The 27275-nt window shown below is 41.3% G+C and overlaps 1 protein-coding gene across 9 annotated transcripts in view; it reads right to left on the bottom strand.

The window, feature by feature from the left end:
* Positions 1–10867: 10867 nt before the first annotated feature.
* Positions 10868–27275, bottom strand: part of TANC2 (tetratricopeptide repeat, ankyrin repeat and coiled-coil containing 2) — a 225068-nt gene continuing 208660 nt past the window's right edge. For all 9 annotated transcript variants that reach the window (XM_060781304.2, XM_060781307.2, XM_060781308.2 and 6 more), the window contains 3 exons: positions 22886–23032; positions 20754–20854; positions 10868–19226 (listed from right to left, as the gene is read on the bottom strand). In XM_060781304.2, coding sequence (XP_060637287.2) covers positions 17288–19226; positions 20754–20854; positions 22886–23032 — 2187 coding nt within the window. In that variant the 3' untranslated portion in view covers positions 10868–17287. The remainder of the gene's footprint in view (positions 19227–20753; positions 20855–22885; positions 23033–27275) is intronic.

Raw genomic sequence — 27275 nt, 5'->3', positions numbered from 1 at the left:
TGGTCACAGCTGACCTCCAGCTGGAACATTCAAGGGCTAGGGCTTCCCAGTTCTCAGTGTCAATGTCAGAGTTTTTAAGGTTGGCTTTGAGCCCATCTTTAAATCTCTTTTCCTGCCCGCCAACATTCCGTTTTCCATTCTTGAGTTTGGAGTAGAGCCACTGCTTTGGGAGATGGTTGTTGGGATAAAACGTGGAGGCAGTGACAGACTTTGTATTTCTAGGTGCAAAGATGACTGCAGACGCAGACTGCAGCCAGGAAATCAAGAGATGCTTCCTTCTTGGGAGGAGAGCAATGTCCAATCTCGATAAAATAGTGAAGAGTAGAGACATCACACTGGCAACTGAGATCCGCATAGTTAAAGCAATGGTATTCCCCATAGTCACCTACAGAGGTGAGAACTGGATCATAGGGAAGGCTGAGCGAAGGAAGATAGATGTTTTTGAACTGTGGTGTTGGAGGAAAGTTCTGAGAGTCCCTTGGACTGCGAGAGGATCCAACCAGACCATACTTCAGGAGATGAGGCCCGACTGCTCATTGGAGGGAAGGATATTGGAGGGAAGGTTGAAGTACTTTGGCCACATCTTGAGAAGAAAGGAAAGCTTGGAGAAGACAATTATGCTGGGGAAAATGGAAGGAAAAAGGAAGAGGGGCCGACCAAGGGCAAGATGGATGGATGGCATGCTTGAAGTGACTGGCTTGACTCTGAAGGAGCTGGGGGTGGTGACGGCCGACAGGGAGCTCTGGCGTGGGCTGGTCCATGAGGTCACGAAGAGTCGGAAATGACTGAACGAATGAACAACAAGAATTGTTGCTTTTTCAACCTTTAAATATAAATCTGTTTCAAGTTATTCTTTAAAAGATCTTTAAAAACAACAACCAGGGCATTGCCAGTGTGAAGAGAATCTCATTAAATGGGATTTAATAATTATGACTATGATTGAAAGGGAGGCAACCAAATTAAGTTGGTCCCAAGAACTTCCTGGTTGAAATGTGATCTGTAGCTTTGATGCAGAATTTTTATATCTGTTGTTCTGTGTTTTCAATATTCATTTTATTTATGGAGATCCTAAGGCTTTTCTTGGCAAGATTTGTTCAGAGGCTGAGAGTATGTGACTTACCTAAGGTCATGCACTGTCAACAGAGGGTCTGATCTCCCAGAGACGTAATCTAATACTCAATCCACTGCATGCTGGCTCCCGTTGTAATTATCTCTTCTTTTTATTACAATAATTTTAATTTAACTGAGAATCTAATGTGACCTGGGGGATTATGTTTGGAAGATAACGTTATGGTGGTATTTATACCATCCCAGTATTTTGATACTGAAAGGAATGATCTCTCTCCTCCGTTTTTCATTTTGCAAAATAGGCTTCCTTTTCTATCTTTCAAAATCAAAACATCCTCAAGCCATACGCATTTCTTGCATTGTCAACTGCATTCACTCCTACATCCAAATGTTCTCATTTCAAGCCCCAAGCCTTCTAGACCTTGTCAGATGAGATAACACCTGATCTGAAGAGATTAAATCCAGTTTTGCGATCCTTCCCTGACACCTAGTGGTTAAATGTAGAGCCATGGAGGCAGGCAAGAGAAATGTGCAGCTCATCTTCTAATGGTGTAATTATTTACACATCATCAGAAGAGGAAATAAATCTTGGCACTTTCATGCTATCATGGTCACGAAGAGTCAGAAATGACTGAACAAATGAACAACAACAAGAATTGTTGTAATAAATACATTTTAAAAGAAATCTGTAAATTCAATTGCAATCCAATAGATCTCACACTACTGAGTAAGATGGTGAACAACTCACCTCTTGTGTATCCCAATTCTAGCTGTTGGTAGACAACTTCAAAGGCCCCAATTTATTTTTTATAGTTAGCCTATATTTTAAAACATTGTTTGGACTACTTTTCAAACAGAGTGGAAGCTACTTTAATAAAGGCCTGTCCTATGTAGAGTAAGACATAAGACCCCCTTTCTTTGCACATGTTCAGCTGTTCACAATGTCGTATCCTACAAATTTGACAGTTAAAGTCCAGCCATCCTAAATTTTCAGGTGATTTTTAAACATCTGTACTCTTTTCTCCTTCCATTTTCCCCTTCTGTCTTCATTTTACTCAGCATGGAGGGAGGAGTCTTATCTTTCCCTGTAGGCTCATGGCCCTTCCACACAGCCATATAGCCATGTAGCCCAGAATTTCAAAGCGGAAAATCCCACAATATCTGCTTAGAACTGGAATAGCTGCCATATATTCCAGTTCAAAGCAGATTTTGTTGTTCATAGGTTTAGTCGTTTCCGATTCTTCGTGACCTCATGGACCAGCCCATGCCAAAGCTCCCTGTTGGCCGTCACCACCCCCAGTTCCTTCAAGGTCAATCCAGTCACTCCAAGGATGCCATCCATTCATCTTGCCCTCCCTTTTTCTTTCCATTTCCCCCTGTATCATTGTTTTCTCTAAGCTTTCCTTTCTTCTCATGTTGTGGCCAAAGTACTTCATTTTAGCCTCTACTATCCTTCCCTCCAATTAGCAATTGGGCTTTATTTCCTGAAGTATGGACTGGTTGGATCTTCTCACGGTACAAGGCACTCTCAGAACTTTCCTCCAGCACCACAGTTCAAAAGCATCTATCTTCCTTTGCTCAGTCTTCCCTATGGTCCAGCTCTCACATCCGTAGGTGACAACGGGGAATACCATTGCTTTAACTATGCGGATCTTCATTGGCAGTGTGATGTCTCTACTTTTCACTATCTTATCGAGATTGGACATTGCTCTCCTCCCAAGAAGTAAGTGTCTCCTGATTTCCTGGCTGCAGTCTGCTTCTGCAGTCATCTTTGCACCTAGAAACACGAGGGGTATTTTTTAAGTAAGGTCCGTTGGAGCATAAGTACACAACGGAAGTTTATTTCAAAAAAGTAAATTTATTTTCAGAAAGTACATACTTCACTATTTTTCGACATAGTTGCCAAGTTTGTTCAAACACTTATCATACCTCTGAACCAATTTTAAAATACCCTCTTCATAAAAACTTGCCGCCTGCTCCGATAACCAAATAGTCTGTAATCAAAGAAGGGCGACCGGAGCCGTCCTCATGATGGACGTTGTCACGGCCATCTTTGAATTGTCATACTCACGTACGCACTTTGCTTTCACTCATAACAGTATCACCGTACATTTCACAAATCTGTCGATGAATTTCTGCAGCAGGCAGGTTCCTTGCTGACAAAAAACGTATCACTGAGCAAACCTCACACGCGGAGGGTGAGTTGATAGTCTTAAACATTTTTAAAGCACAGAACAGAACCGTACAGGTTAGCTATAGAGCGGAAACTGAGCACAGTTGTTCCTGAGGCATGCGCTCGTTGCGGTATGCGCACGAACTACCAGTGTCTACAACAAAACGGACCTTACTTAAAAAATACCCCTCGTACAAAGTCTATCACTGCCTCCACGTTTTCTCCCTCTATTTCCCAGTTGTCAACCATTCTTGTTGCTATAATCTTGGTTTTTCTGATGTTTAGCTGCAACCCAGCTTTTGCACTTTCTTCTTTCACCTTGGTTAGAAGGCCCCTCAACTCCTCGCTTTCGGCCATCAAAGTGGTATCATCGGTATATCTAAGGTTGTTAATGTTTCTTCCAGCAATTTTCACCCCAGCCTTGCATTCGTCAAGCCCCGCACATAGCATTATGTGCTCTGCATACAAGTTGAATAGGTTGGGTGAGAGTATACAACCCTGCCGAACACCTTTCCCAATCTTGAACCAGTCTGTTGTTCCATGGTCAGTTCTTACTGTTGCTACTTGGTCCTCATACAGATTCCTCAGGAGAGAGATAAGGTGATTTGGTATGCCCATACCACCAAGAGCAGATAGTGTGGATTTTTTTTCAGCTGTGTGGAAGGGGCCTCAGGGTGCATCTACACTGTAGAACTAATAGTTTGATACCAGCCATGGTTCAATGCTATGGGATCTTAGGGTTTATTATAAAAGACCTTCTCTGCCAAAGAACCAAACTGCAATTTGTTGTCAAACTACATTAATTCTACTGCATTAATTCCTAGGTCAAAACAAACTGTTAGCTTGTTCCTCTTTATTAATAATCTTTGTCATCTTGACCACGCTTGGATGTTGCTTTGCCCTATGTGTCCTGCCTCTGCGAAATATTGGAGGGTATGTCATGTTAGTGTAGGACTGAACGTTCCTGAAGATTTCACCACTGCTGTACCACAAATCTCTTTATCTTTTATAGTTTATGAGGATTTCTATCTCCTGCAATCTATCTGCATGACCATATTTGGGCAAAGTAATACAAATTCCTATGGGAAGACTCTTTTTCATGTTGTAAACTTTCTTTGAAGTTCTAAACAAGCCAAAGCACACATTACTTTTTTCCTAAACTCCAAGTTTTCTACATCCACTGTGTATGAGAGCATCCTAGCCTCCTGACCTTCCCCTTCTCATTATAAGTTGAAATGGCACAAGGATGTATATAAAGGTCCTCCCGTGGTATGGCAATTACTGTAGGGTGTTTGTGAGCAGGAGAGAATGGACAGCTGTTTGGTGAGATGCCCATCTCTCACTAATATCTGGGTTTGCTTTACAACTCCTGAAAGGGGAATGAAGTCATGGGAGGGAAAACCAAGTTGTATGGCCTTCTCAACCTGCTCTGAGTCTTCCCCATTAAACCTTTGCAAGATTACTATGAACTTGTCTACACTGATTTAAAAAATCTGTTTGGTGCCACATTTTCTCATTCTCCATTGGCCTGTAGACTATCTCCTTTATGTTGTCTTTCTCCACATCAGCGTTTCTCAACCTGGGGGTCGGGACCCCTCGGGGGATCACAAGGGGGTGTCAGAGGGGTCTCCAATGACCATCAGAAAACACATTATGGTCATGGGGGTTCTGTATGGGAAGTGTGGCCAAATTCTATCCTTGGTGGGGTTCAGCATGCACTTTGATTGTAGGTGAACTGTGAATCCCAGTGACTACAACTCCCAAATGTCAAGGTCTATTCCCCCCATCTGTGTTCATATTTTGGTATATTGAGTGCTTGTGTCAAGTTTGGTCCAGATCCATCATTGTTTGAGTCCACAGTGCTCTCTGGATGGAGGTTAACTACCACTCCAAAACTCAAGGTCAATGACCACCAAACCCTTCCGGTATTTTCTGTTGGGCATGGGAGTTCTGTGTGCCAAGTTTGGTTCAACTCCATCATTGGTGAATTTCAGAATGCTCTTTGATTGCAGGTGAACTATAAATCCCAGCAGCTACAACACCCAAATGACAAACTCAATCCATCCCCTAATCCCACCAGTATTCAAATTTGGGTGTATTGGGTATTTGTGCCAAATTTGATCCAGTGAATGAAAACACATCCTGTACATCAGATATTTACCTTACAATTCGTAACGATAGCAAATTACAGTTGTGAAGTAGCAACAAAAATAATTTTATGGTTGGGGGTCACCCTCATGGGGGTCAATACATGAGGAACTGTATTAAGGGGTCACAGCATTAGGAAGGTTGAGAACTACTGCTCCACATCTTTTCTTTCCCATTGTTTTACTAAATATCTTGGAGCTTCTGCTCTTCAAAGTGAATCATTTTTTAGTGTGTTCTATTTTTAGTTCATGTATTTGTTTGTAATAACTTTCTCCCCACAAAGCTTTTCCCTAATATTTGTAAAAACTCAATGAATAGAAGGAGTGTGAATATGTAACCACTAGAACTATCAATTTAATGCAATTTTGTGGTGTGAAAGCATGGATCTGACCATTTCGATATTCTTTGTTTCTCTATTCCTGCTTCGTAGTCTGCCCCTAGAAGTGTATGTTCTTCCACATTTCTCATACACATGTTTTGGAACATTGCTTCTTGCAAAGTTTTTTTTTTTGTATTCAGTTTTGTCTATTTTCCCTACCCATATGCATATTTTCTTTGCACATTTTTGCTAACAACTGTGAATGTTGCTACAGATTTCTGTGAAGTGCAAATACTGAAGGGTTTTAGTTTTAAGGCCCAACATGGTACTTTCCTATCAAACTACAAACAGAAAGACGTTCTCCTCCATCCCCCTCTCTCTTAGCTTTTAACCATTTAACTTTCTAAATCAATGCAAGCAGGCATGCAATTAATTACACGGTTAATGTTGTTGATGTTCAAAATTACCTGGTTCATTATATTTTTTTCCAGCTCATGTGATGGTATTACCAGTTAAGAGGCTATAGCAGAGGAAGGGAAGGAAAACAACATCATGGTTTTCTTTCTTTGTCCATTGCTCCCTGGTTACAGCTATTCCACCAGGAATTAATTGTGGGGAGGAGGTAGGTTGCCTGTAGAATTGCACAGCATTGTGTGATGGGCAGTGCTGACTCAGATGAGGCAAAGGCTTCAAGACTGGTTTGCTTGCCTTGTGTGATGAAGTTCTTAGGCACTTTCCTTGCTTGGGTTTGAACCTGTCTTGCTCAAAACTGTGGACTGAATAACCAACCACATTTCTGCTCTCGTGACTCCTCTGAATTCAACCTTGTTTAGATTTCTCTCCAGTGTTTGCTGTCTAAAATCTCAGCTGTAGCCTTCAGGACACTTATCACCCTAAAACAGAACAATAATGATGGGCACTTCTTTAAACATGTATTTTCTTTTGTTAGAATCATGATACAAGGCACAAAAAGGATGTTTCGGTAATGGAAGGGATATTGCTGAGAAGTGGTTTTCTTTTTATGCTTTTCCTGGGCTCTCCTGGGAAGAAACTGGATATTTAGGGTAATGCTCCATGATCAAACCACGGCACAGAGAAGCTATGAAAAACCCATGAGAAATAATATGAAGGATTAGGGACATGGACCATCCCTTTACACCGAAGTGAATTTTCCAGAGGGAAATGTGTGACTCGCTATACTGATCTCACTACAATGTGTGTGGCATTAACTAGGTCACTGCAGATTGGGGAAAATGTGATGTGAAACAGGCTTTTTTTTTTTAGTCAGGGTATATAACCCCCCTAGGCTGCTATTTGGTAAGTCTCCTACAGGACTGATGACAGCAGTGGGTGAAGTCAGAGCCCAAAGTATACATGACTATCCATTATTTCGCATTGCATCTACACACAATTATTCACACATAGCAAAATAAATACCGTATTTTCTGGCGTATTAAGATGATTTTTTAACCCTGGAAAATCCTTGCTGAACTTGGGAGTCATCTAGTACGCCAGGTATAAAAAAATCACTTCCTGTTTTGGGTCAAGACGAGGGAGGTGGGCAGCTGCCCTGCGCTGGAGCAGACCGCCCAGAGCAGCAGCAGCAGCTGCACTCCTCCAGTGCCAGTTGTCTCCCGCTGCTGGGCTTCAGCCTCACCAAGGGGCTCTTCCACTCTATGCTCACCTTGGCTGTCCGTGCGGCAGTGGAGGAGGAGGCAATATATTACCCGGATGGCTGCAGCGACGACTCCTCCTCCTCCACCGCTGCACGGACAGCCAAGGCTAGCCTGGAGTGGAAGAGCCCCTCAGTGAAATTGAATCTCAGCAGCGGGAGACAAGCGGTGCCAGAGGGCAGCCCTCAGGTTTCGCTTGACTCCTGCTGCCAGGTTTCAGCTTCACCAAGGGGCTCCTCCACTCCAGGCCTGTCTTGGCTTCAATGTCAGAGGAGGAGATATACGTGCCGGATGGCCGTGTCGCTTCCTCCTCCTCCGCTACACAGACAGCTGAAGCAGGCATGGAATGGAAGAGCCCCTCGGTGAGGCTGAAACCCAGCAGCAGGAGACAAGCGGCGCTGGAGGAGCACAGCAGCTGCTGATGCTTTGGGCACTCCGCACCAGGAAGTGATGTTTTGGACCGAAAACAGGAAGTGATGAGCACAGCGGTTGGCTAGCTATGGTGGTGCCTGGCTGCCGGTGGAGGGGAGGTCGCCTTTATGGAGCCGAGAAGCCGCCTCAAAGCCCAGGAAAGGAGGCTTTGGGGCCTGAAGGGGCTGGCAAGAGAGGTCGTCTAATAGGGCGAGTATATCCAAAAATTGAAATTTTAAATTGAAAAGTTGGGAGGTGGTCTTATGTGCTCAGTCGCCTAGTATGCCGGAAAATACGGTACATAAATTAAAATTGTTTAAAATCTATTCTGCATTGCCTTGTGAAATACTAAATTGACACATTTCATTAGTACATAGATAACTCTCTCTATAACTGTAGTGTCCTCCAAGGAAACTGGCTTTGCACACTCATCCGCTTTCACCTTTTTGAGAAAGAGAAAAGAGTGCCCTTTATTCCAAGGAAAGATTGAAGGAGGTTCTGCCTCAACGTTTAGGAGGGCATCCCACTCCACAATTATATCCTTATGGTTTCATTTTAACGCCCACGGCTCTATCCTATGGAATCCTTCATATAGGGTAGGGATTTGATGATGGTAAGTCCAATTTGACCCAGAGATTTGAAGTTACAATTCCCAGGATCCTCCAGCGAGTAAGCCATTGGTCATAGGGGTTGGATGATCTTGGGAGTTGTGGCCCCCCAAAATAACCTTCCAAAGCTCTAATGTTATGTCGGGATTCTCAACCCATTCTTTGAACAGGGAAGTTGAAATATATCTAAGGACTGATTTGTAAAGGAACATATAGTCCAGGAGGGTATAGCACATGTTGCCTACTTGAAAAATGCTGGATGTTTGTACCTTTCTGCCTCTGGCAAAGACTTTCCCATCTACTTGGCAGATTTCACTGTGACTTTGGTATAAACTGAACATAAAACAAAGAAGTCCTTATTAATTTGGGCCACCTCCGGTTTTATAACAATTGCCCACAAAACAAATTAAAAATGACAACAGCCACCAGTCCTCCAAACTCAACCCTAGCTAAGAATGATTAGGGATCATGGATGTTGAAGCCAATGACATTTGCTGGGCCAGTTTTTGTAGAAAACTCCCTGCATGAACTCAGGAAGCTGAATCCCCTGAAGTAAAGGTTACTCTCTGCAATTTTCATCCAATTCTACAAGTCATTGGCAGTTTCTATTAATAAATCAATATGAATAATCTCCTGCACATATTTGGATGAAATTTGTCAGACGTAATCTCCTCACAAGGGATTACATGCCTGAAATTTTCAGATAATTCTAGCAAACAGCACCAGCCTGAGCAGAATTGGGCTGTTTTCCGATCAGGGTCCACTCAAATCTTGTTGAATTCAGATCAAGTTTAAATAGTGAGTGCACCACTTCCATTTCTCTCAGTTTTTGACAGTATTCTCTATGCTCTATCATATGTCTCTGAAACCGTGCAATCATCCTAAGTACTAACATACCTGTGAAGGAAGGATGTGGCGTTCTTTTGGCCATGGTGTGATTCCTGTTTTTCTTTGTCTTTTTCCTGTAAAGATACACATAGTTCCTCCAATCTGAACAATGGTTAACTCTAGTTTTTTTTCCCTCCTTCAATGTATTATGCCAGTTTTTTTTTTAATTTTTGTATTATCACAGTGGTCAGTTCATTAAATATTTATCAAAAAAGGACCTTATGTCTTTCGTGGCTGTTCAATGTGTGCATGTGATTGCGCAGTTTACCAGAAGTTCTGCTCAATGGAAGTATTGATTAAGGGTGTTGAACAAGTATGTTCATTTTGTATTTTGAAATAATCACATCTAATTTTATTCCCTAAACTAATGCATAGAGATGAAGGTATTTATACTTCTGACTTCATTTTTTCAAATTTTGGAATACTTTTTGGATGTAAAATCCAGGAAAAAATTAAAAATGTCAGTTGTGTAGTGAAATGGGTAAATATATACAAAAAGCTAAATCCAATTGCTAGTCACAACTATGGGATTTACAGATATTGACTTACTATTCAGCAATTGATTTAATGTGTCTACTCTAGTTGGGATTAGCAACATGATTTAGGCCAGATGTTCATTTATTTTTTCTCTTACTTCATCTCGTTTATATCGATGATAAGGAGAACAGGCTATTTCTAATCTTAGTAAAATGGTATATGTATCAAGTGAATCATACATACTTCTATAGTGGATTTACATTTTAGTTATATACCTTAGCATGCACCCATTATGAATGGATCTCTACTTTGCAACCAGAATTTTGCCATCAAGGCACTGTTGTCTTACTCCCCATTCTTAACTATGAGTTATAAGTAAGTTGGATTGTGGGGCTGCCTGTATCACCTTGGGAAAAATTGACATGAGAGAACGAAACGAGGGCCTTTAAGGTGGAAGTAGTGAAGTCAGTGAATACAGATGTGTTGTTTGCAAAGAGCTGACATACAGGTTTACTCATTAAGACATGAGTAAATTAGTAATTTAGTTACTATCATACTAGACCCAGGACCTTTCTGGCTGAGCATTTTAAAGGTCCCTCCCCTAAACTACAAGCCTCAGAATTCTGCAGGAGGCAGCAACAGGATTTCAGATGGGATGCATACTTTTTGCCCACTCTTGAAGCTCTAGTGCAGAGGTCCTCAAACTTTTTAAACAGAGGGCCAGGTCACAGTCCCTCAAACTGTTGGAGGGCCAGATTATAATTTGAAAAATATCTTATTTGTAGTGCAAAAAACACTTTAAAAATACAATAATTAAAATGAAGAATTTTAATAAATATAAACTTATTAGTATTTAAATGGGAAGTGTGGCCTGCTTTTGGCTGATAAGATAGGATTGTTGTTGTGTGCTTTCAAGTCATTTCTGACTTAGGTTGACCCTGAGCAAGGGCCAGGTAAATTACCTTGGAGGGCCGTATCCGGCTCCCAGGCCTTAGTTTGAAGACCCCTGCTCTAGTGTAATACGGGTAACACACAAGCCTTTCCCATTCCCCTACTTTGATATCCCAGAGCAGACGTGTTGAATGCAGTAGTCAACACACCATTTTCCAAGTGTTAACCATTTATAAATAAGTACATTTTTTTCATACATACAGTTCATTGTACAGGTTACAATCTGTATACATTAGGGAGGGGAAGGGAAGAATGCATTCTTTTTGAACTTTTTCCACGTCTATCTCACAGCTCACATGTACAGACAATAAAACTTTGCTCAAGCAAGTACAGTGAAGGGAAAGAAACACGTTTCTTTCCTTTATACAGGGGTGGCCAAGAGCCTTAGCCAAGCGCAGGGATTTGTGCGGCTGCCCTGCTGCAAAAGATCACAACTGTGTGGTGATTCAATATATCAGTAAGAGAACAGAACATGCAATTGAATATTATTATACTGTACAGAGAAAATCCTTTACATCAGAATTATAGAAAAGCTAAAAGGAAAAAAAAACAATTGTCTTCCCAGCAAGTGTCTTGAAGGATGGACAACCAAAAAGGTTTTTAATACAAAGGAGTGCTGTGTTATTGTACAGAGGCAGACAAGGCAGGCAAAATGCTGCAATGCTCCAGGGGAAGAAAAATATCAATGAAAGAACTCCATTGAAATGAGAAATACATTTAACTGGTGCATTAAGAATAGCAAAACATTCATCCCCTCCAAAATACTCCCAAACCCTGGACCAATACAGATTAGTGCCTTGCATTAAGTCGGAATATTAGTATTGGTAAGTAAGAATGGGTACCTATAAGAAAGAGATTCAGAGGATTGATTCCAGATTTAATCACAGTTACAGGAGACCTACTGAAATCACAGTTACAGGAGACCAATGGGACTCATGACATTTTATTTTCACTGATTCTAACGGGTCTGCCTGAGTATGAATACATCTGGATCCAAATTAGGATTTGGTGAAGGTCCAAGAGTAAAGCTGAACTGTCCCACCTCTCTTATGACTCAATGCGATGGCAGCCAGCGGAAACAAAAGTCACATCTCACTTTTTATTTCTAAGCAAGTTTAAAAGTGCAAAACCTCCTCCCATTTTCTCAGTAGCCTCTCACGTGCACAAATGAAGCAACACAGAATCAGCTAGCAGTCTCTGCCTTTCTAATGAGAAAGTGGTTATACAAGAGCAGCTCCAAGTGATTAGCGAGAAGAAATAGATTACAGGGATTTACTTGTAGCAAAGGGTCTAGCCTGATATAGTAGATCAACAAGACTATGTTGAGGTTCTGTAGAATAATCCAGCCATCTACAACTGCACACACAACAGCCTGCTGTGTAAGTTCAGCCCTTAATAGGATTTCTTCTTGTTGTTGGGGGACAAAAAATTACTCAGCAACAGTATTCAAGTAATTGGGGAGGGGGACTCTAGGTTTCCCACCCCTTTGTGCTTGTGTCCCAAATTCCTCCTTCTTAGCCTGACAGCAATCATAAATTTAATGAAGGCATTGAACATGTCAATGGAGGTACATTACATTTTGCTTTCTCTAAGCCCTTTTGAAAAGCTGAACTTTGAGAGATGAAGGACCTGGAACTTCCATGTATGGAGGGAGGGGTGGTAGAAACGGGGAGAGATGTAGCCTACTATCGAAGAGTTTGAAAGGGGCCACCTTAAGCAGAGAAGAATTTCTAGGCACGGAGTGATGTTCATTACTATATGTAAGGCGCAGAGGAGCAGAGAAGCTGGCACTTCGGTTTTTTTGTTTTACTAGATCTCTTCCTGTGTGGATCTGGGATCCTAGCAATTTGTTAACTGCTGCTCAAGACCAGTCTAGAGATGTGGGTTTTCAAAATATGCCTAGGTTTGTTCACTTTCTCTGCTGTCCACTCCCCAAAGCTTGCAAAAATAAACACATAAAGAGCCCCCACAGCCTTAGTATTTGAAAAAATGTTCTGCGTTGGTGGACACATCTTGCCTTTGAGCCTGCAAAGGAAAGAGCTTATCTTCAGCCCCTCTCCCGTGAACGTGGTTTTTAAAAGAGAATCTTATTCTATAAGAACGTTTCTAACAACCAGCTTTGAAGCCATGTGACAGCTTTCTTCCTTGAAGCCAAGCAGAGCTTGAAATGGACTGTGACTTTCATCCTGTTTTTAGGACCTGGTAGGAGCTAACCATTTCAAATTCTCAGTGGCAAGCAACCAGGCAGCCTTTAGGGAGCAAACTCGGGAGCAAACTAGATTCAGTGCTAACAAGCACAGTTGTTATGTAAACAGCTGTCAAGGTTGGAGCATGAAGAACAGGGAGAGATAGTTGAGCTTTCTCTCCCCGCTCTGGTCCTACAAAATACATTTGTCTGAAGCTGCTATTTGAATGTCATGTCAAGCATTAAGGATTGAGTTTTGTTGGGACAAAAACTCTTGGTAGGGATAGAAAGGGTCCTGAGGCCTCACATTTCCTTTGGCCATCAGAAACAATGATCCAACATTCACAGTTTCAAGCACCATGATTCAACCACAAGCCAGGATCTAGATTGTAGATTTAGAATGAGGCTTCGAGTAAGCAAATGAAGGCTTTGATGCAATCTCAGCATAAAATCACATGTTATTTTTTAAATAAAATAAGCATACATTCAAAGTAGAAGTGTTCCTGCAAGGACATGGTTTATTTGGCGTGTTTACGAGAATTTGGATGGGGGGGGGGGGTTACTGTTATTTTTCACTGCCTCTTTTAACTCATTTGTGAGCCCTCAGGTTTCTCTGATGTTACCTATTTTATAACGCTTTCCTGTGTATGAGAAGCTCACTTGCAAAGGTTTTTAACTTGAGGAAATGACAGTGAAATAAATTAAGCTGTGCTCTATTTTTTAAGGTGACAACACATATCATGACCAAGTATTGCCCCTCCCTTGGCAACATGTATAATTAAAAAACAGCAACATTTCAGCTTCAAGTACTCCAAAAGAGAATTGCTGGGAGTTCGGTTTAAGTCACAGCAAATATTTCTCTTCATATTAAAAAAAAAATCACTTTTGATGCTTATACACAACAGCTAATATTTGTGCTATATATTTTGAGTCATTGCTTCTGCTTTGTTTAAATACACTGAAAGACAAGATCTCAGTTGTTCTGCTGTATTTCTAATGAAGACAACAAACAAGCTTAAACAACCAGTACTTAGCTAATGTAACTGTAAAGCGCATTGCATTTACAGAGAGCAGGCAGCAAACCTATCAGTGCAAGAACCCTGTGGAATCATAACACAGTACTGTTGTGGAGTCAGGAAGGGAACTCCCTGCACAACAGTCGTATTAAGCCCCCATTTTAGATGTGCATGGCACCCTATTACTGACATCTTTTCCTGACTGCTTAATGTCAACAGGTACAGGACCGGAAACCCGATGGCAGTGAAGATCAGAGCAGAATTCAAGGCTCTACACACTGTATCATCAAAAAGATTCACATTCTGAAATTGCAAAGACAATCGGCATGACAGCAGCACTGTTCCTCTGTTTCCTACAGAATAGAGGAGGCTAAATTTGGTTGTTTTCCCCAATTGCTTTCTCAGGAAAGACAAGCAAATGCAGTGTCTCAATGTGCATCAACTGTACTGAAGAATTTGGTACTAGTCTCTTCTGTCACAACCCTCAGGCCAGGAAAAAGCACAATTATTTTGATCTTTCACTGCATTCTGCAACAAGATGGTTTAGTTTCCGTATGAAGCAAGCAGTCCTCAAGTATGTGCAAATTAAAGAAACGAATCCCTGATAAACACATAGAAAGATATCGTTTGATGTGTATTCCCATTCTAGAGTTTCAAACAGCAGAAAACATTTCTATGACACAGAAATCTTGAAGATCCCTTTATGCTGAAGAAAAAAAGCATCCCTCTTTTAAAAAGTGTCCTTGGGACACAAAAATACAGGGGGAAGGGGCTGGAACAGGGAGTGGTTTTATCTGATCCATGAATAAGTGCAAGAAATTTTGGAGTGGTGTCTTCCTTTATCTCGGCTACCCACTCACGTCATAAGAAGGTACACAGTTTCTTTGAATGTGTCAAAACATTTAAACCATGCCCTCCTTGAAAAGAAGTACCTGCAAAGCTATGGATTTGTTGACTCCGGAATGTCTTAGGCTGTCCTGATCAGAAAAATGCTCCTCACTGCTCAATGTTTTATTAATGCTGACAGATTCTGGAATCTAATCATAAAAGAGCTGAAAAAGGATGTATAAAATAAAGGGTGAAAACCCAAATCAACTGTTAAAAACATTTTTTGTGATTTTCAGGGAAATATGTGTTCTATCATTCTTAATAGATGTGAATTCTCTGTGGCAGCCCTATACTGCTGAAAAGCCATGTATTGAAAATAAACTAGAAGCAAAAGGTGCATAATCCAGAAACTACAATGCGATTTTATAAATATTGTCAACAGAAACAAATAAGGTTGAACACTATCCACTACATGGCTACCAGCTTCTTCCCAGTAGACTCAGATCAAGGAAAAGTTTTATGAGAACTACCACTCCTCTTGGCGTCCCTCCAGCAACATCAAGGGTATCCCTCTGGGCAGCTAAATCAGGAAATCCCAACTGGAGGGTCTTCCTCCGGGGGCAAACCAAGAATGGGCAACCTGGAAGTCCCTGAATAGAGTCAGAAGCGGAGTGGGCAGATCAAAAGACAACCTGGCAAAATGGCACTACCTAAAAGAATCCCACACCTTGTGTGACTGTGGAGCAGAGCAGACAACTCTGCATCTGTATGCTTGTCCACTATGCCCTGCCTCATGTACAGAGGAGGAATTATTGGAGGCTACAGACAATGCCATTGCTGTTGCCCGTTTTTGGTCAAAAGATATTTAGCTTCCCGCACACCTTCTATTGTTATCAGTTTTATACTAATTTATGCAATGCTTTTCGATATGAAATAATAATAATAACAGAAACAAAAATCTATCATTTCAATCTGCAACCAAGAGATGAGCTACCTACTCCCATCACAACGATGGTGTAGTGAAAAGATCCTACTGAATTCATGGGTAGCATTTTGGTTGATGTTATGCTATTAAAATGCAAAAAGGGCAGAGTGTGCTGTCTGTGTTTGTATTTTTGACATCTCCAAGCCATGGAGATTGTTTCTGCTTTTTCCAGGGGGGGGGGGGGGGGGCTGTGCTTCTAAATAGATTTACAGATTATTTTCTCCATCCATTCCCCTGTGGTAGTACGTCAGAGCTTTCCAAGGAAACATAAAGTGGCACAGACCACTTTTATTAGGTCCTTTCCATATAGTAATAACTGTTTCTTGTTTCCAGACATCCTCATTGGGGTTTTTTTTAGTACATCTGATATTCTATCAAGCTTCACTAATTAACAACTTGGCTTTTTTTTTTTACTTTGGCCTAGAAAAGTAGTCCAACGTCTACCACAAAAACCCCATATTACATTATCCTACATAAGCCAAGTTGTAGTGCACCACTACTGAAGAACAAAGAAGTCAAATGTGTCCAAGTATTTCCAAGACAGGAATTACTGAATGGATCAAGACATTTCTGCTCAAGAAACAACTGTAATGGGAAATGCTTTAGCTGCCACTGTGAGAGATCTGATCACATTCTGAACCTTTCTCATTCCCCATCGGTCTCTAAGGAAGTTACCCCAAGAATGCTAGTCTGTGCTTCCCAACATCTCAGGGAAGCACAGACAGTTGTCAGGGATGATGACTACACATAGAAACTGAAAAATTAGTAGGGCTGCCTTAAAGCACTGGGGACTTAACCCAATTTGTATTTTTTAATATGGAAAGAAAGAGCCCATTTGAAAATGAATTGGATGTTCAATATCCAGATCAAGCCACCCACTGATTGGCTAAAATAGGGAGGATACCGATTTCTCCCTGAATATTTATTGAAATGCTTCTGGGAAAATTAAAAAAATATATCATTTTGAACATGCCTTCCAAAGCAATGTTACCCGTGATAGTCCATACAAATATGCTGGCAAGCAAGGATGTTAAAAATTCTCAATAATGAATTTTTAACACGAATGTACAATCCTATCACATGAGATAAGCAGGATGGGTTTAATGCATAGCTCCTTATTAATACTAAAAACAAAATAAAAGCCCCATTCTGTACAGGTTAACAAGCTCTTTGGGTGCAAGGAAACAATGTGGACAGCACTGTGCTGATTGAAGAGTGCAATTTCCCAACAATAAAGCCTTCTTCCAAGAGCTGGTTGCCTCCTTTGAGTGTGGTTTGAATCTGTTTTGGGTTAGCTCCAGTACCATGTACTAAAATTGACTAACAGCTGAAAATATTTACAGTGCTGGCTTTAGCTGAGGTCATCTCTGTGCAGCAAAGGGTTTGGAGCATGTCTTGGACTGCCTCGTCATCACACAGAAATGACAGGAAAATCCCTGACCCACTAGTGAATTGAAATTTTTTAAAAGGAAGAAAAAACAGCAACATAATTATGAGAATTCAGCCGGGAAAAATGTGCTGAAAACACAAGGCTCTTAACTCCAAGACACATCCATTTCACACATTAGACTCCACAAATGGTCTCTTTGGTTTGATAGGGGATGTCTGTCCTTGCCTGGAGTCTCTGGAAAGTTGCCTATAGAGATTGTCCTGATATGCCTGTGCAACAGGCAGTGTCCTGGCCACCTTAACATCGGGATATGAAGAGGTCTGGGTAACTCTCTCCAGGAGGTCTCCTCGGGAGCCATTGGCCAACATCCCATGTGGACTGTAATAGTCATCCTCCAGCAAATGGCCGTTCTGTGCATTGTTGGTTTTGTTATAAAAGGCAATGCTGCTGATAGAAGAAGGTGGGCTAAAAGTTTCCTGCTGGGGAAGATTTCCAGGAGATGTGGGGCTTATAACAGTATCCACTGAAGACACAGCCCAGGTTCTGTTCTGTTGGTGTAGATGAGGATATTGCTGAGTCCGGGCAGTTTTATCTATGATTCCCATAAAAGGTGTGGTCCTGGAGCGGGCAGGCTCGCTGGGGTAGCCGCCTTGTGTTGGGGAGACTGGGGAAAGCTCATCACATGATCTATCATAGGCTGGTTTGAGAGGAATCTCCATCTGCTGAATAGAAGCAGAAGGGCGGAAGGGGGGATTCAAATTGGGAGTGGAGGAGATACTATTGCTAGAAGGGGAAAATCTGAGGCCAACACTTTGAGAATGAAGCAAAGGCCTTGGAGTTGGTGGGTGGGGCTTTATTTCATTGGGGTTTACTGTCATCTGCCTTCGTATCAAGTGAGAGATGTCAGGGGAACCAAGCTGGGTAGAGGGGAGAGAGGACCGTTCCAGATCAAGCTTTGCATGACACACTGGATAATAGGAAGCTGACTGGCTACGCCCAATTTGTGGAGTTTGGCTATATCTCATCCCACCACGATAGGCGGAGGAAGGCCTTTGTGGAAGATCCTCTTTAGCCAGCCCACCATGCTGGCAAATAGCCCCTGCACTGAGACTGGCCTGAACATGCTGCACTGGCCTCCCATCCCCAACTATTCCCCCAACAGAGCTCTGGTAGACCAGCCGGCTTTGGCTAACAGCCATTTCTGCTGATGGAGACTGGTATTTGTTGGCCACTGAATGGCTTACTTGGCCATAGGTGCCTGTTGGAATCACAGTACTGCAGTGCACAGCTGAGTTTGGCTGGTTGCTTCTGACGATCTGTGCCTTAGCAGGTTGGAGCCTGAGCCCTTGCTGGGGGACTGCAACAGGAAGTGGAAGCATCTGGAAAGACCTCTGTGTCATTTTAGAGAGTGGAGACTTTGGCCGACTAGGAAGTTGACTGATGCTGGGTTCCTGTGGATATCGGACTGGTGAGCCTGACTGAGCCCTGTAAACACTCATGCTCTCTGCGGGAGGGCTGGCTCGGTATTGAGGACCACGACGAAGGGGTGAAGGAGGTGGGCTCTGATATTCCTTCCCTTGGCTACCAACTGGAGGTGGACTAAAACGGTAAGAGGCCTGGTGAGCCGGCGATGTGTGTGGTGGGCTAGGTCTATAATGGGAATTCTGGTGTGTTGGGGAGAGTGCTGGAGAAGTGGGCTGGTACCCTTGTCTGGTTGGTGATCCCACAGAACTATTTGACCTGAAGTCAAAGACCTGATGGGAACCAAGTGGTGAGCTGGAGATGTAGGCAGAGTCTCGGTGGGCAGGGGAAGAGGGAGGGCTCTGGATGATGGGCAGCGTTTGGCTGGGCCGTGACTCTGTCTGCAAGCCAACAGAAATGTTTTCTACATCTTCCTCAATATATTCTTCTTCCAAGACGTCTTGCACCTCATACAACTCTTCATGCTGTGTTTCAGGTTCAGATACTACAAGAGGCTGTTGCTGCAGTTGTGCCTGGCTTTGTCTGCACTCCTCCTCCACCCGCATCAGCAGACGCTGGATTTCACGGTTGTTAGGACAGAGCTTGATGGCCTCGTTCAGGTCCTCCAGTGCTGCTGAAAACTGTCTGCTTTGCCAAAAGAGGGAACAAAAAAAAAGATGGAGAAACAAAGTTACTCTGATTGGAATGGATTCAGTAAGACACAAGCAACAAGTTTCTTATGAAGAAAAGCACTGCTAGTCATGAAGGAGAAATGTTTCAAGTCTTGGAAATGAGATTCTTCAACCTTTGATATTTTTCATCCATTTCCAAAGGAGAAGTCAATATTTATAATGTTGCTCACTTGGAAATGTGGGGAACAAGATAGGCAACTATGGGATATGCACAGCAAGTGTATTTCTAACTCCTCCAACTATTTTAGCTTCAGCCCATACAATCCAAGCCGCAAGCTATGGCTTCCCTTAAGCCACTGGATTCTGATCTGAGGATTGCTTTCTTGGAAATGAAGGGAACAAGGAAGGGAGAGTGCCTGAGACAAGGCTCCATGGCCTTTGTCTATCCTCTGAGGAACAGAAGGGTAGGAAATTTCAGGAGAGGTGGGTTGTCATTTACAGGGACACTGGTAGCTTTTGAACAAAAACAGTCATCTAGTTGAATGGGATTCTGATTAGTAGACAATGTCCTCTGCGTCTTTCACACATTTTGCTTTCTTGTTTCTTTTTTTAAAATACAAAAATGTGTTTTAAAACACAAAAAATGCTAAAATCTCTCCAAGTTTGAATTCATACTGACTGCTGATGCTTGGGAGGCAAGGCAAAACAAAACAAAATGTTTATTTTGCTATAGCGTTCCCTAAGATTTAATGTAGTAAATCCCCCAAAATCATTTTCTGTCAAGTTTCTCAACAGCATAATAAAAACAGTAAAAAAAAAAGTGAAGAAGTGTTAACACTGACAGTGCAGTGTTAGGTAATGTTAAAGGCTGTCTCTGTGATGTAGTTCAAGATCAGGAAAGAGAGATGAAGGTAAGGGCCCATTAGTTATCCAATGGGCTATCATTGAGCCCATTGTTCCACTACAGTTTCTTCCACTCACCACTGATGGTTGTTTGGGAAGATACAGTAGAAATCCTGGCATGAGTCAAAACTTAGCACATCCACAATAGTCATGAGCTGAGCAAAGAAGCTAGCAGCGTTCAAAAGACCACCCTCTCCAACCAGTTCAGAATTTTGAAGTGTGAGTCTATCTGCAGCAGTTGGTTCAGACTCTTCTGTGTACCAAATGCAACAGAGCTTGATCCTACTGCTCTTACTCCATGTCACATAACAACATTCAGCAGCACATGGGAGAGCAGTGACTTGCTAGGACTCGACTTCGGCCTTCAAATGCTCACCGGTGCATACTTCTCTGATGTGAGAGACCTAGCACTGTCAGAATGGTCTAACTGACAGTTACTACGCTTCGAATTGTGGCAAGGTCTCAACTTAAGGTAAGGGATTGGTTTCTCTGTTACCTTGAGGTGGTATCTTACAGTCTCCCTTGGGCAGTCCCTTCACTGTTGGTTTGTTGTGTGGAATGGGGACATTTTTAGAATGTGTCACACCCAAATCTCAAGAGAACAGAATCTTTAATTTCTCTCTGGCTCTCCTCTCACCTGCTGCTGCGTTTGGCCCTTGCTCTTGCATAGTAAGCTTCATAAGATTTCGGTTTCAGCTCCAGTGCTTTAGTAGCAAATTCCTCCGCCATTCCAAAATCCTGCCATTACAATAGGTGCGCAGATAAGTCATTGAATATACACACAGAGAATTTGGGAAGAAAAAAAATGACATGGACATATCTTTGTATGTGGACTTAATATTTTCAACATTAACATCCTGTCCCAGATAGCTGGTATCGAGAGATCCAACCCTGTTTTGTGAAGCTGGAGGTTACCCACTCTCAAACTTGGCTAATAAGGGTCTTGTTTATTTCTTTCATCTACCTGTCATCACTCAGTCTGACCAAGTACATTCTGCAAGCTCCATTCTTTTGTGTGTGCCTGTATTGCTAACCTAAAAGCAAAAAAGCATGGCCTAACTTAAGGGTGGGTAACTGTGGAAAGCTAGGGAGTCATATTACCCACCCAGGAAACCTTGGAGGTAGCACCCACTATTCATGAAGGAGTAGATATATAAAAATATTTGCGCATGAATGCCTTCTAGGGAGTAAAGGGAACATTTTCACCATGGTTTGGGATTTCTAGGGCCTTTGTAGGCCCAGAGGAAGTCTTTTTTAAATAACAGGAAGCAAGTTGAACTTTTCCTGCTCAGTTTTTAAGCCTCTCCTGGACCTCAAATTACTTAGATGTATGTGCTTCCAAACCCTCTACAGGGGTTTTTGTGACCCTTGGGGGCCACAAAACCGACCTTGACTTTGTTCTTCCTAGTGGGCACTGTTGGAAATAAATTGACTGCTAAACTACATTCACAATTTTTTTTGTCTGCATTTTTCATTTCCTTGTGTGGAGTTGGGAGAGAGGAGCGTGCAACGGCCTCATGTGTTGAAGAAATATGGGGACACACTATGAAGCCCTGTCCCATCGGAGACATACAAGTTGGCCTCATCATTTTGGGATTTGTGAACTATGTGTAGGGACACTCTATATGTACTTAAGTACACAGAGGGAGCTTCTAAATGTATGGTTAGAATGAGCACGGTTGTATAACTCAATCTCAACTGGAAAGAATCTCAAATAAGATGGACAATTTCTAGAGTAAGGGCAAACATTTATTTATCTGAATATTTCTGTTAGTCAATAAAATAATGAAATGAATCATGGAAGGGCTAAAAAATAACCCTTTAATTAAGCTTGGATACACACTGCGAGGATTGTGAGAGCTGTTCAGCAGTGGAACTCTCTGCCTCGGAGTGTGGTGGAGCTCCTTCTTTTAAACAGAGGCTGGATGGCCATCTGTCGGGGGTGCTTTGAATGCAAATTTCCTGTTTCTTGGCAGGGGGTTGGACTGGATGGCCCATGAGGTCTCTTCCAACTCTATGATTCTATGATTGTTTTTTTTTTCTTAAACTTTTATTACTTATTTTCTTGTTCCTAATAAGCTGTTATCCATCTCAACTGCCTGCAGATTTAGTGGTATGTTAAATTCACCTTGTTCTTTACTCAGGTCGATAGTCACTATGAAAACATGAGGTGGTCCTTCCTGCTGAAAATTACATCTACCTTTCAACTGCCCATGATCTGAAATCTAAAAATGTTAAGTTTTATTATGTATGCTGATTTCCATATTACTGGCCCATCATTTACTAGCTTCTTAGCATGAATAATCCTCTCTTGATCTCTCTCTCACTTTCTCACAAATAAGAACTTTCTAAATTATGTTTTCAGATAGAGGAATAGGAGCAGAATGGGAGGGTGTGAGGTGTGTGTTTTGATTGTAAGTTAACATTCTGAGAGAAAGTTTTAGAAGGCAAAAATGGCATTTAAAATCTGCCAGCATCCTCCAATCTGCACATACACAGAAATAAATATTTTTTAAGAAATCAAAGAGAGCTGTAATAGCTAATTTTATATAGAAATTGATTTTAAATTGCTTGAAAAGAATCTCAAACCATTGCTTGGCTGTTTCAGAACTGTAAAACGCCAGTGCTCTGTGAAGGACAACCAGGTTACGAAAAGGTGGAGGCTTCCAAGGCCATTCTAGGAGTTTGGTTAAGGGATGGCTAGGAACAGGATAGGGAACTAGGGAAGGATCATGTGCAGGAAAGGGCTTTGAGAAAAAGGCCACTTACATTCATTTTCCTCCGACACCGGGACAGATTGAGAAGAAGTGAGACCTTCAGTTCCCGGAAGGTTTTCAGGTCTTCTCCAAATCCTTCTCGGGGGAACTTCTTCAAAGCGTACTGGTAGCGCTGGGCAGCTTCCTTCACTTTCCCTTTCTAGCATAATGGCAAACAGTTCAAAAAGCACCACTCAGTTTGCGGTTTTATCATTTTAGAAGCTATAAACCCATTAATACAACCAAATGTAGTGCATGATAATGGCTGCAGAAAGGTACAGAAATAAAGACAGTCTTGGATGCTTTTATTCTCTACAGAATAAAATTTAGCTCCCTGCAAAATAATACATAGAAGCTCAAGTGCTGCAGATGATCGAGTTCAATTTTGTGTGGTTTTGCGCTCTGATACTGAGAGACAAAGACTTAGCAGAGGCAATTTTCGCTTGTCGGGTGGATTTTCTATGATGAACTCACCTGGCTATTTCACTATGGGCAGAAAGTTAATGGGGCCGGAGGTTTAGCACAGCTAGTAAATCATAAGCAATTATAAGATCTATCAACCAAAAGGTTGCATGAGCTGCCAACTGTCACCATAGCTCACTGTTTACCTAATCAATTCGAAAACAGCTTTAGCTGTAATTAGAGAAATTAGGTATTGCTAAAAAGTGAGGGAGATGTTTTACGATGCCATAAAGAAAGAAGATCAGAAAATTATGGGGGACCAAAAGGAAGAAGTCCAGACGGTTCTTCATCATAGAGGATAGAGAAACAGCACCTTCTGGACTCAAGCCCAACCTTCCATGGCACCAAAAACAGCTGAAACACACCACCTGTCTGTCTGTGTGTACTGTTTATACAAAGCGGCATTGAATGTTTGCCGAGCATATGTACTGTGATCCGCCCTGAGAATATAAAGTGTATTATTATTATTATTATTATTGCACACACTGATTTCCTACCAACACTATCTGCTTAATGAACATGTAAACTACTGAGTTCCAAAATTGACATCTTTTTGTAGTAATCTAGCATGCAGCTTGGAACACATTGGCTGCCCTCCCATTGCAAGTGACAGATTTTTCACCTGCGGGACACTGAAATAGTGACTATTGATCCCTATAGAGGTAGCATGGTTCCAAGTGTGAAATCAGCAGGAAGATCTTTCCTGCGTTATCAATGTCTATAGATGGAATGACAGTGGAATTCCATAAATGTGGTGCATTTGAGGATCCATTTAATGTTCAATCTACCTTTCTGCCTTTTCTAGTTTTTCTTGTGCCTATTGACTTATCTCTTCCCCTTCTACTCTATGATTTAGTTTCTTTCTGCAATACTGATTTATGGAGTTTATGGAGGAAAAGTATCAAGCTAGGCATGATGTTCACTATGTGAATTCAATCAAAATGTACTAAAATATAAATAACAACTGCATTTATGTGTGGGCCAAACAAGAGAAGAAACAGAGGAGCAAATTAATTTTAACCCTTTTCTCCATCGCATTGTACTTCTGGTAAAAAAATGGCACTAATGTAGGCTTCTTGTTTTAGAAAGAGCAGTTTTGGGAGGGAACATTCAAAGGCATGACAGAAAGGTTAAATAACTCCTCTCGACTTCCTGTTATCTCAGTCCTGCTACACTCCTTTTTTAAAAATGTGCACATTAAATGCATTCATAAAATTAATATGTGTAGTTTTGGCCATAACTGATTATTTTCCCTTGTTCACAACTTCACCGTTGGCTATTATACACACAATTCTTCTTCATGAGAACTGCTGTAATAGATAGTATAGTAGTTTACTTGAGATCAAATGGGATTAAAAGGACAGTCATAGAAATGCAAACACAACAAATCAGTTTGACACATACATCAATGTGAATTGATGAGTGAAGGATGTACTGTATGCACATGATATAGCTAGTTCTCTTCTTGCAAAAGATATACTTATTTCTTTATTCATATTATGGTGTGATATATACATTTTAGTGTGTTCATGTCGTCTACTTGTATATTTTATGACTTTATAAAAAAGATAAATTAAAAGCAAATGCCTTTCCAATTAGCAGAACTGACTCACTCATGAAAAGATTGTGGTCTTTCTTGACATTGACAGATTCACTTGATAGTCTCCCTTTTTCCACCTTGATGACTATACTTTTCTATCTTGAACCCTTTTGCAGGGCAAACTAAAGCATTCTCAATATGATTGACTGTGTTTCCTTCCAAAGCAGTGACACATCAATTACAGACAGGCCTCTGAAGTCCAAATATGAATGCAGTTGGCACTCCACACCTGAAGGTTTGACTTTTGTAGATTTGTTTATTGACCACGCTGATTCATATGTTCTCTCTCGAAATCTCTAGGCCCTTCCATGAAACTCTAAGGCTAACTTCCTATAAAGGTACTCTCTCAGGTTTTAGAAAAGCCTTTTTATTCATAGTTTTTCCTTTTTTGCAGGAATGCCCCTAACCTCAGTGAATGTTGGTTGGAGGGAAATTTATATTTTAAACGTTAACTGAAAATCATCCAGATCTCAAAACACTTCATGTCCAAAAAACCTGCGTAATTTAAATTGAGACTTAAAATTCCAACTGCCATTTGTCTTTTTTAATGATATTTGAATATGTTATTGTTCTGTTTTTAATTGTGTGTTGCCTTGGGCTTGGCCCCATGTAAGCCGCTCCGAGTCCCCTCGAGGAGATGGAGGTGGGGTAGAAAAATAAAGTTTTTCTTCTTCACTTCTTCTTTTTAAGAAAAGCAATATCAGAAAAGCTTCAAGGGACATTCTTAGATCAGAGTGAAATACAGCCATTTGGCCTTGTTTACAATATTGCACAGGTTATATAGTATAGATTGCACTGTATAACCTGTGCAATCTAAAATAGAAAACAAATGGAACTGACCTATTGTAACAATCTGTTAAATGCTAGAGCAACTAATCATTTTACACAGAAATAGCTACTAAATGTACCCACATTACAACATCTCCGACAAAGGATATTACTTTTTTGATTTTGATATTGCCTAAATTTCACTACACTCAGGTGCAGAAGTAACCAATTTCATTTCTATTATGGTTAATTAGTCGGGAATGGGCCGTGAGATTCCATCATCCTATCTTTGAGATGTAAATTATTTCTGGATTCCTTGTAAAAACTTGAATCATGATTAAGGATTTTGTATGTTCTGATCTTATATGTTCAGTGGATTCTGGATTCATTTTTGTCTAGGTTTGGCAACCAGCTTCAATATTTGATTGATATTTTTATCACTGCTGTTGCTGCCACTAGTACTAATATGATGTACTATGCACATATGTGTGCGTGTGTGTACTTAACAATTTTTAAAATATAACAAAGCATCAAGATCAGTGGTGACAACAATCATGTAAGGTCCTAACCCAAATGTCCCCTGAAATAAAACTATCTTCACTGTATATGTCAAGCTAAATGACCATCTAGAGTTACCTAGGTTACCACTGCTCCACATTCTGAGTTGCTGTTGTGTGCCTTCAAGTTGCTTCTGACTTAAGGAGACCCTAGGACACACATGTCAAATGCAAGGTCTGTGGGCTGAATCCGACCCGCCATGTTATTATATGTGGTCCACAAGGTTTTCAATGCCAGAGTAATATACCGCATTTACTTGAGTATTAGTAAAGGTAAAGGTTTCCCCCTGACATTAGGTCCAGTCGTGTCCAACTCTGGGGGTTGTTGCTCATCTCCATTTCTAAGCTGAAGAGCCGGCGTTGTCCATAGACACCTCCAAGGTCATGTGGCTAGCATGACTGCATGGAGTGCCATTATGTTATTGAGCATTATGCTCCATCAAATGTGATGCACACCTCAATTTTAGCGATGTAATTTAGCTTAAAAATTGGTGTGCATTAAACTTGAGTAAATATAGTAGTTACATTTATACACTCTTATAATTACTCCCAGTCTTTTTAAAACAACCATACGCCTGAAGTGGTCCTAGGTAAAAAGAGGTTTGACACCCCTGCCTAAGGAAAAGCTGTCATGATGTTCTCTTAGCATGATTTATTCAGAGAAGCTTTGCCTTTACCTTTCATTCTGGCTGAAAAAAAGTAATTTTTCTGATGTCCCCCAGTGAATTTCTATGGTCAGGTGAAGATTCAAAAGCATATTTTCCTAGAGTCCTAGTCAAAAACTTGAACAATTACACCATGCTGGCTCTCTAGGTACCACCATTAAAAAGGTCCCTTCATTGGCTTCCAGAAACTGGATTTCTGTCAGCCGAACAACCAGAAAGAAGGATCCCATCAACTGAGCAGACCTTTAAAGAACTGGGAAAATGCAGTGCCCAAAATATTGATGCCCTTGATTCCATATGTCTAGCTTTAAAGGCAAAGGCAGGACCCCAAATTGAGGGGGAAAGCAAACT

Source organism: Anolis sagrei, chromosome 6 (assembly GCF_037176765.1).
Source record: "Anolis sagrei isolate rAnoSag1 chromosome 6, rAnoSag1.mat, whole genome shotgun sequence".
NCBI lineage: Eukaryota > Metazoa > Chordata > Lepidosauria > Squamata > Dactyloidae > Anolis > Anolis sagrei.
Note: the sequence above shows the minus strand (reverse complement) of the source record. Positions and strands in the feature narration are given on the sequence as shown.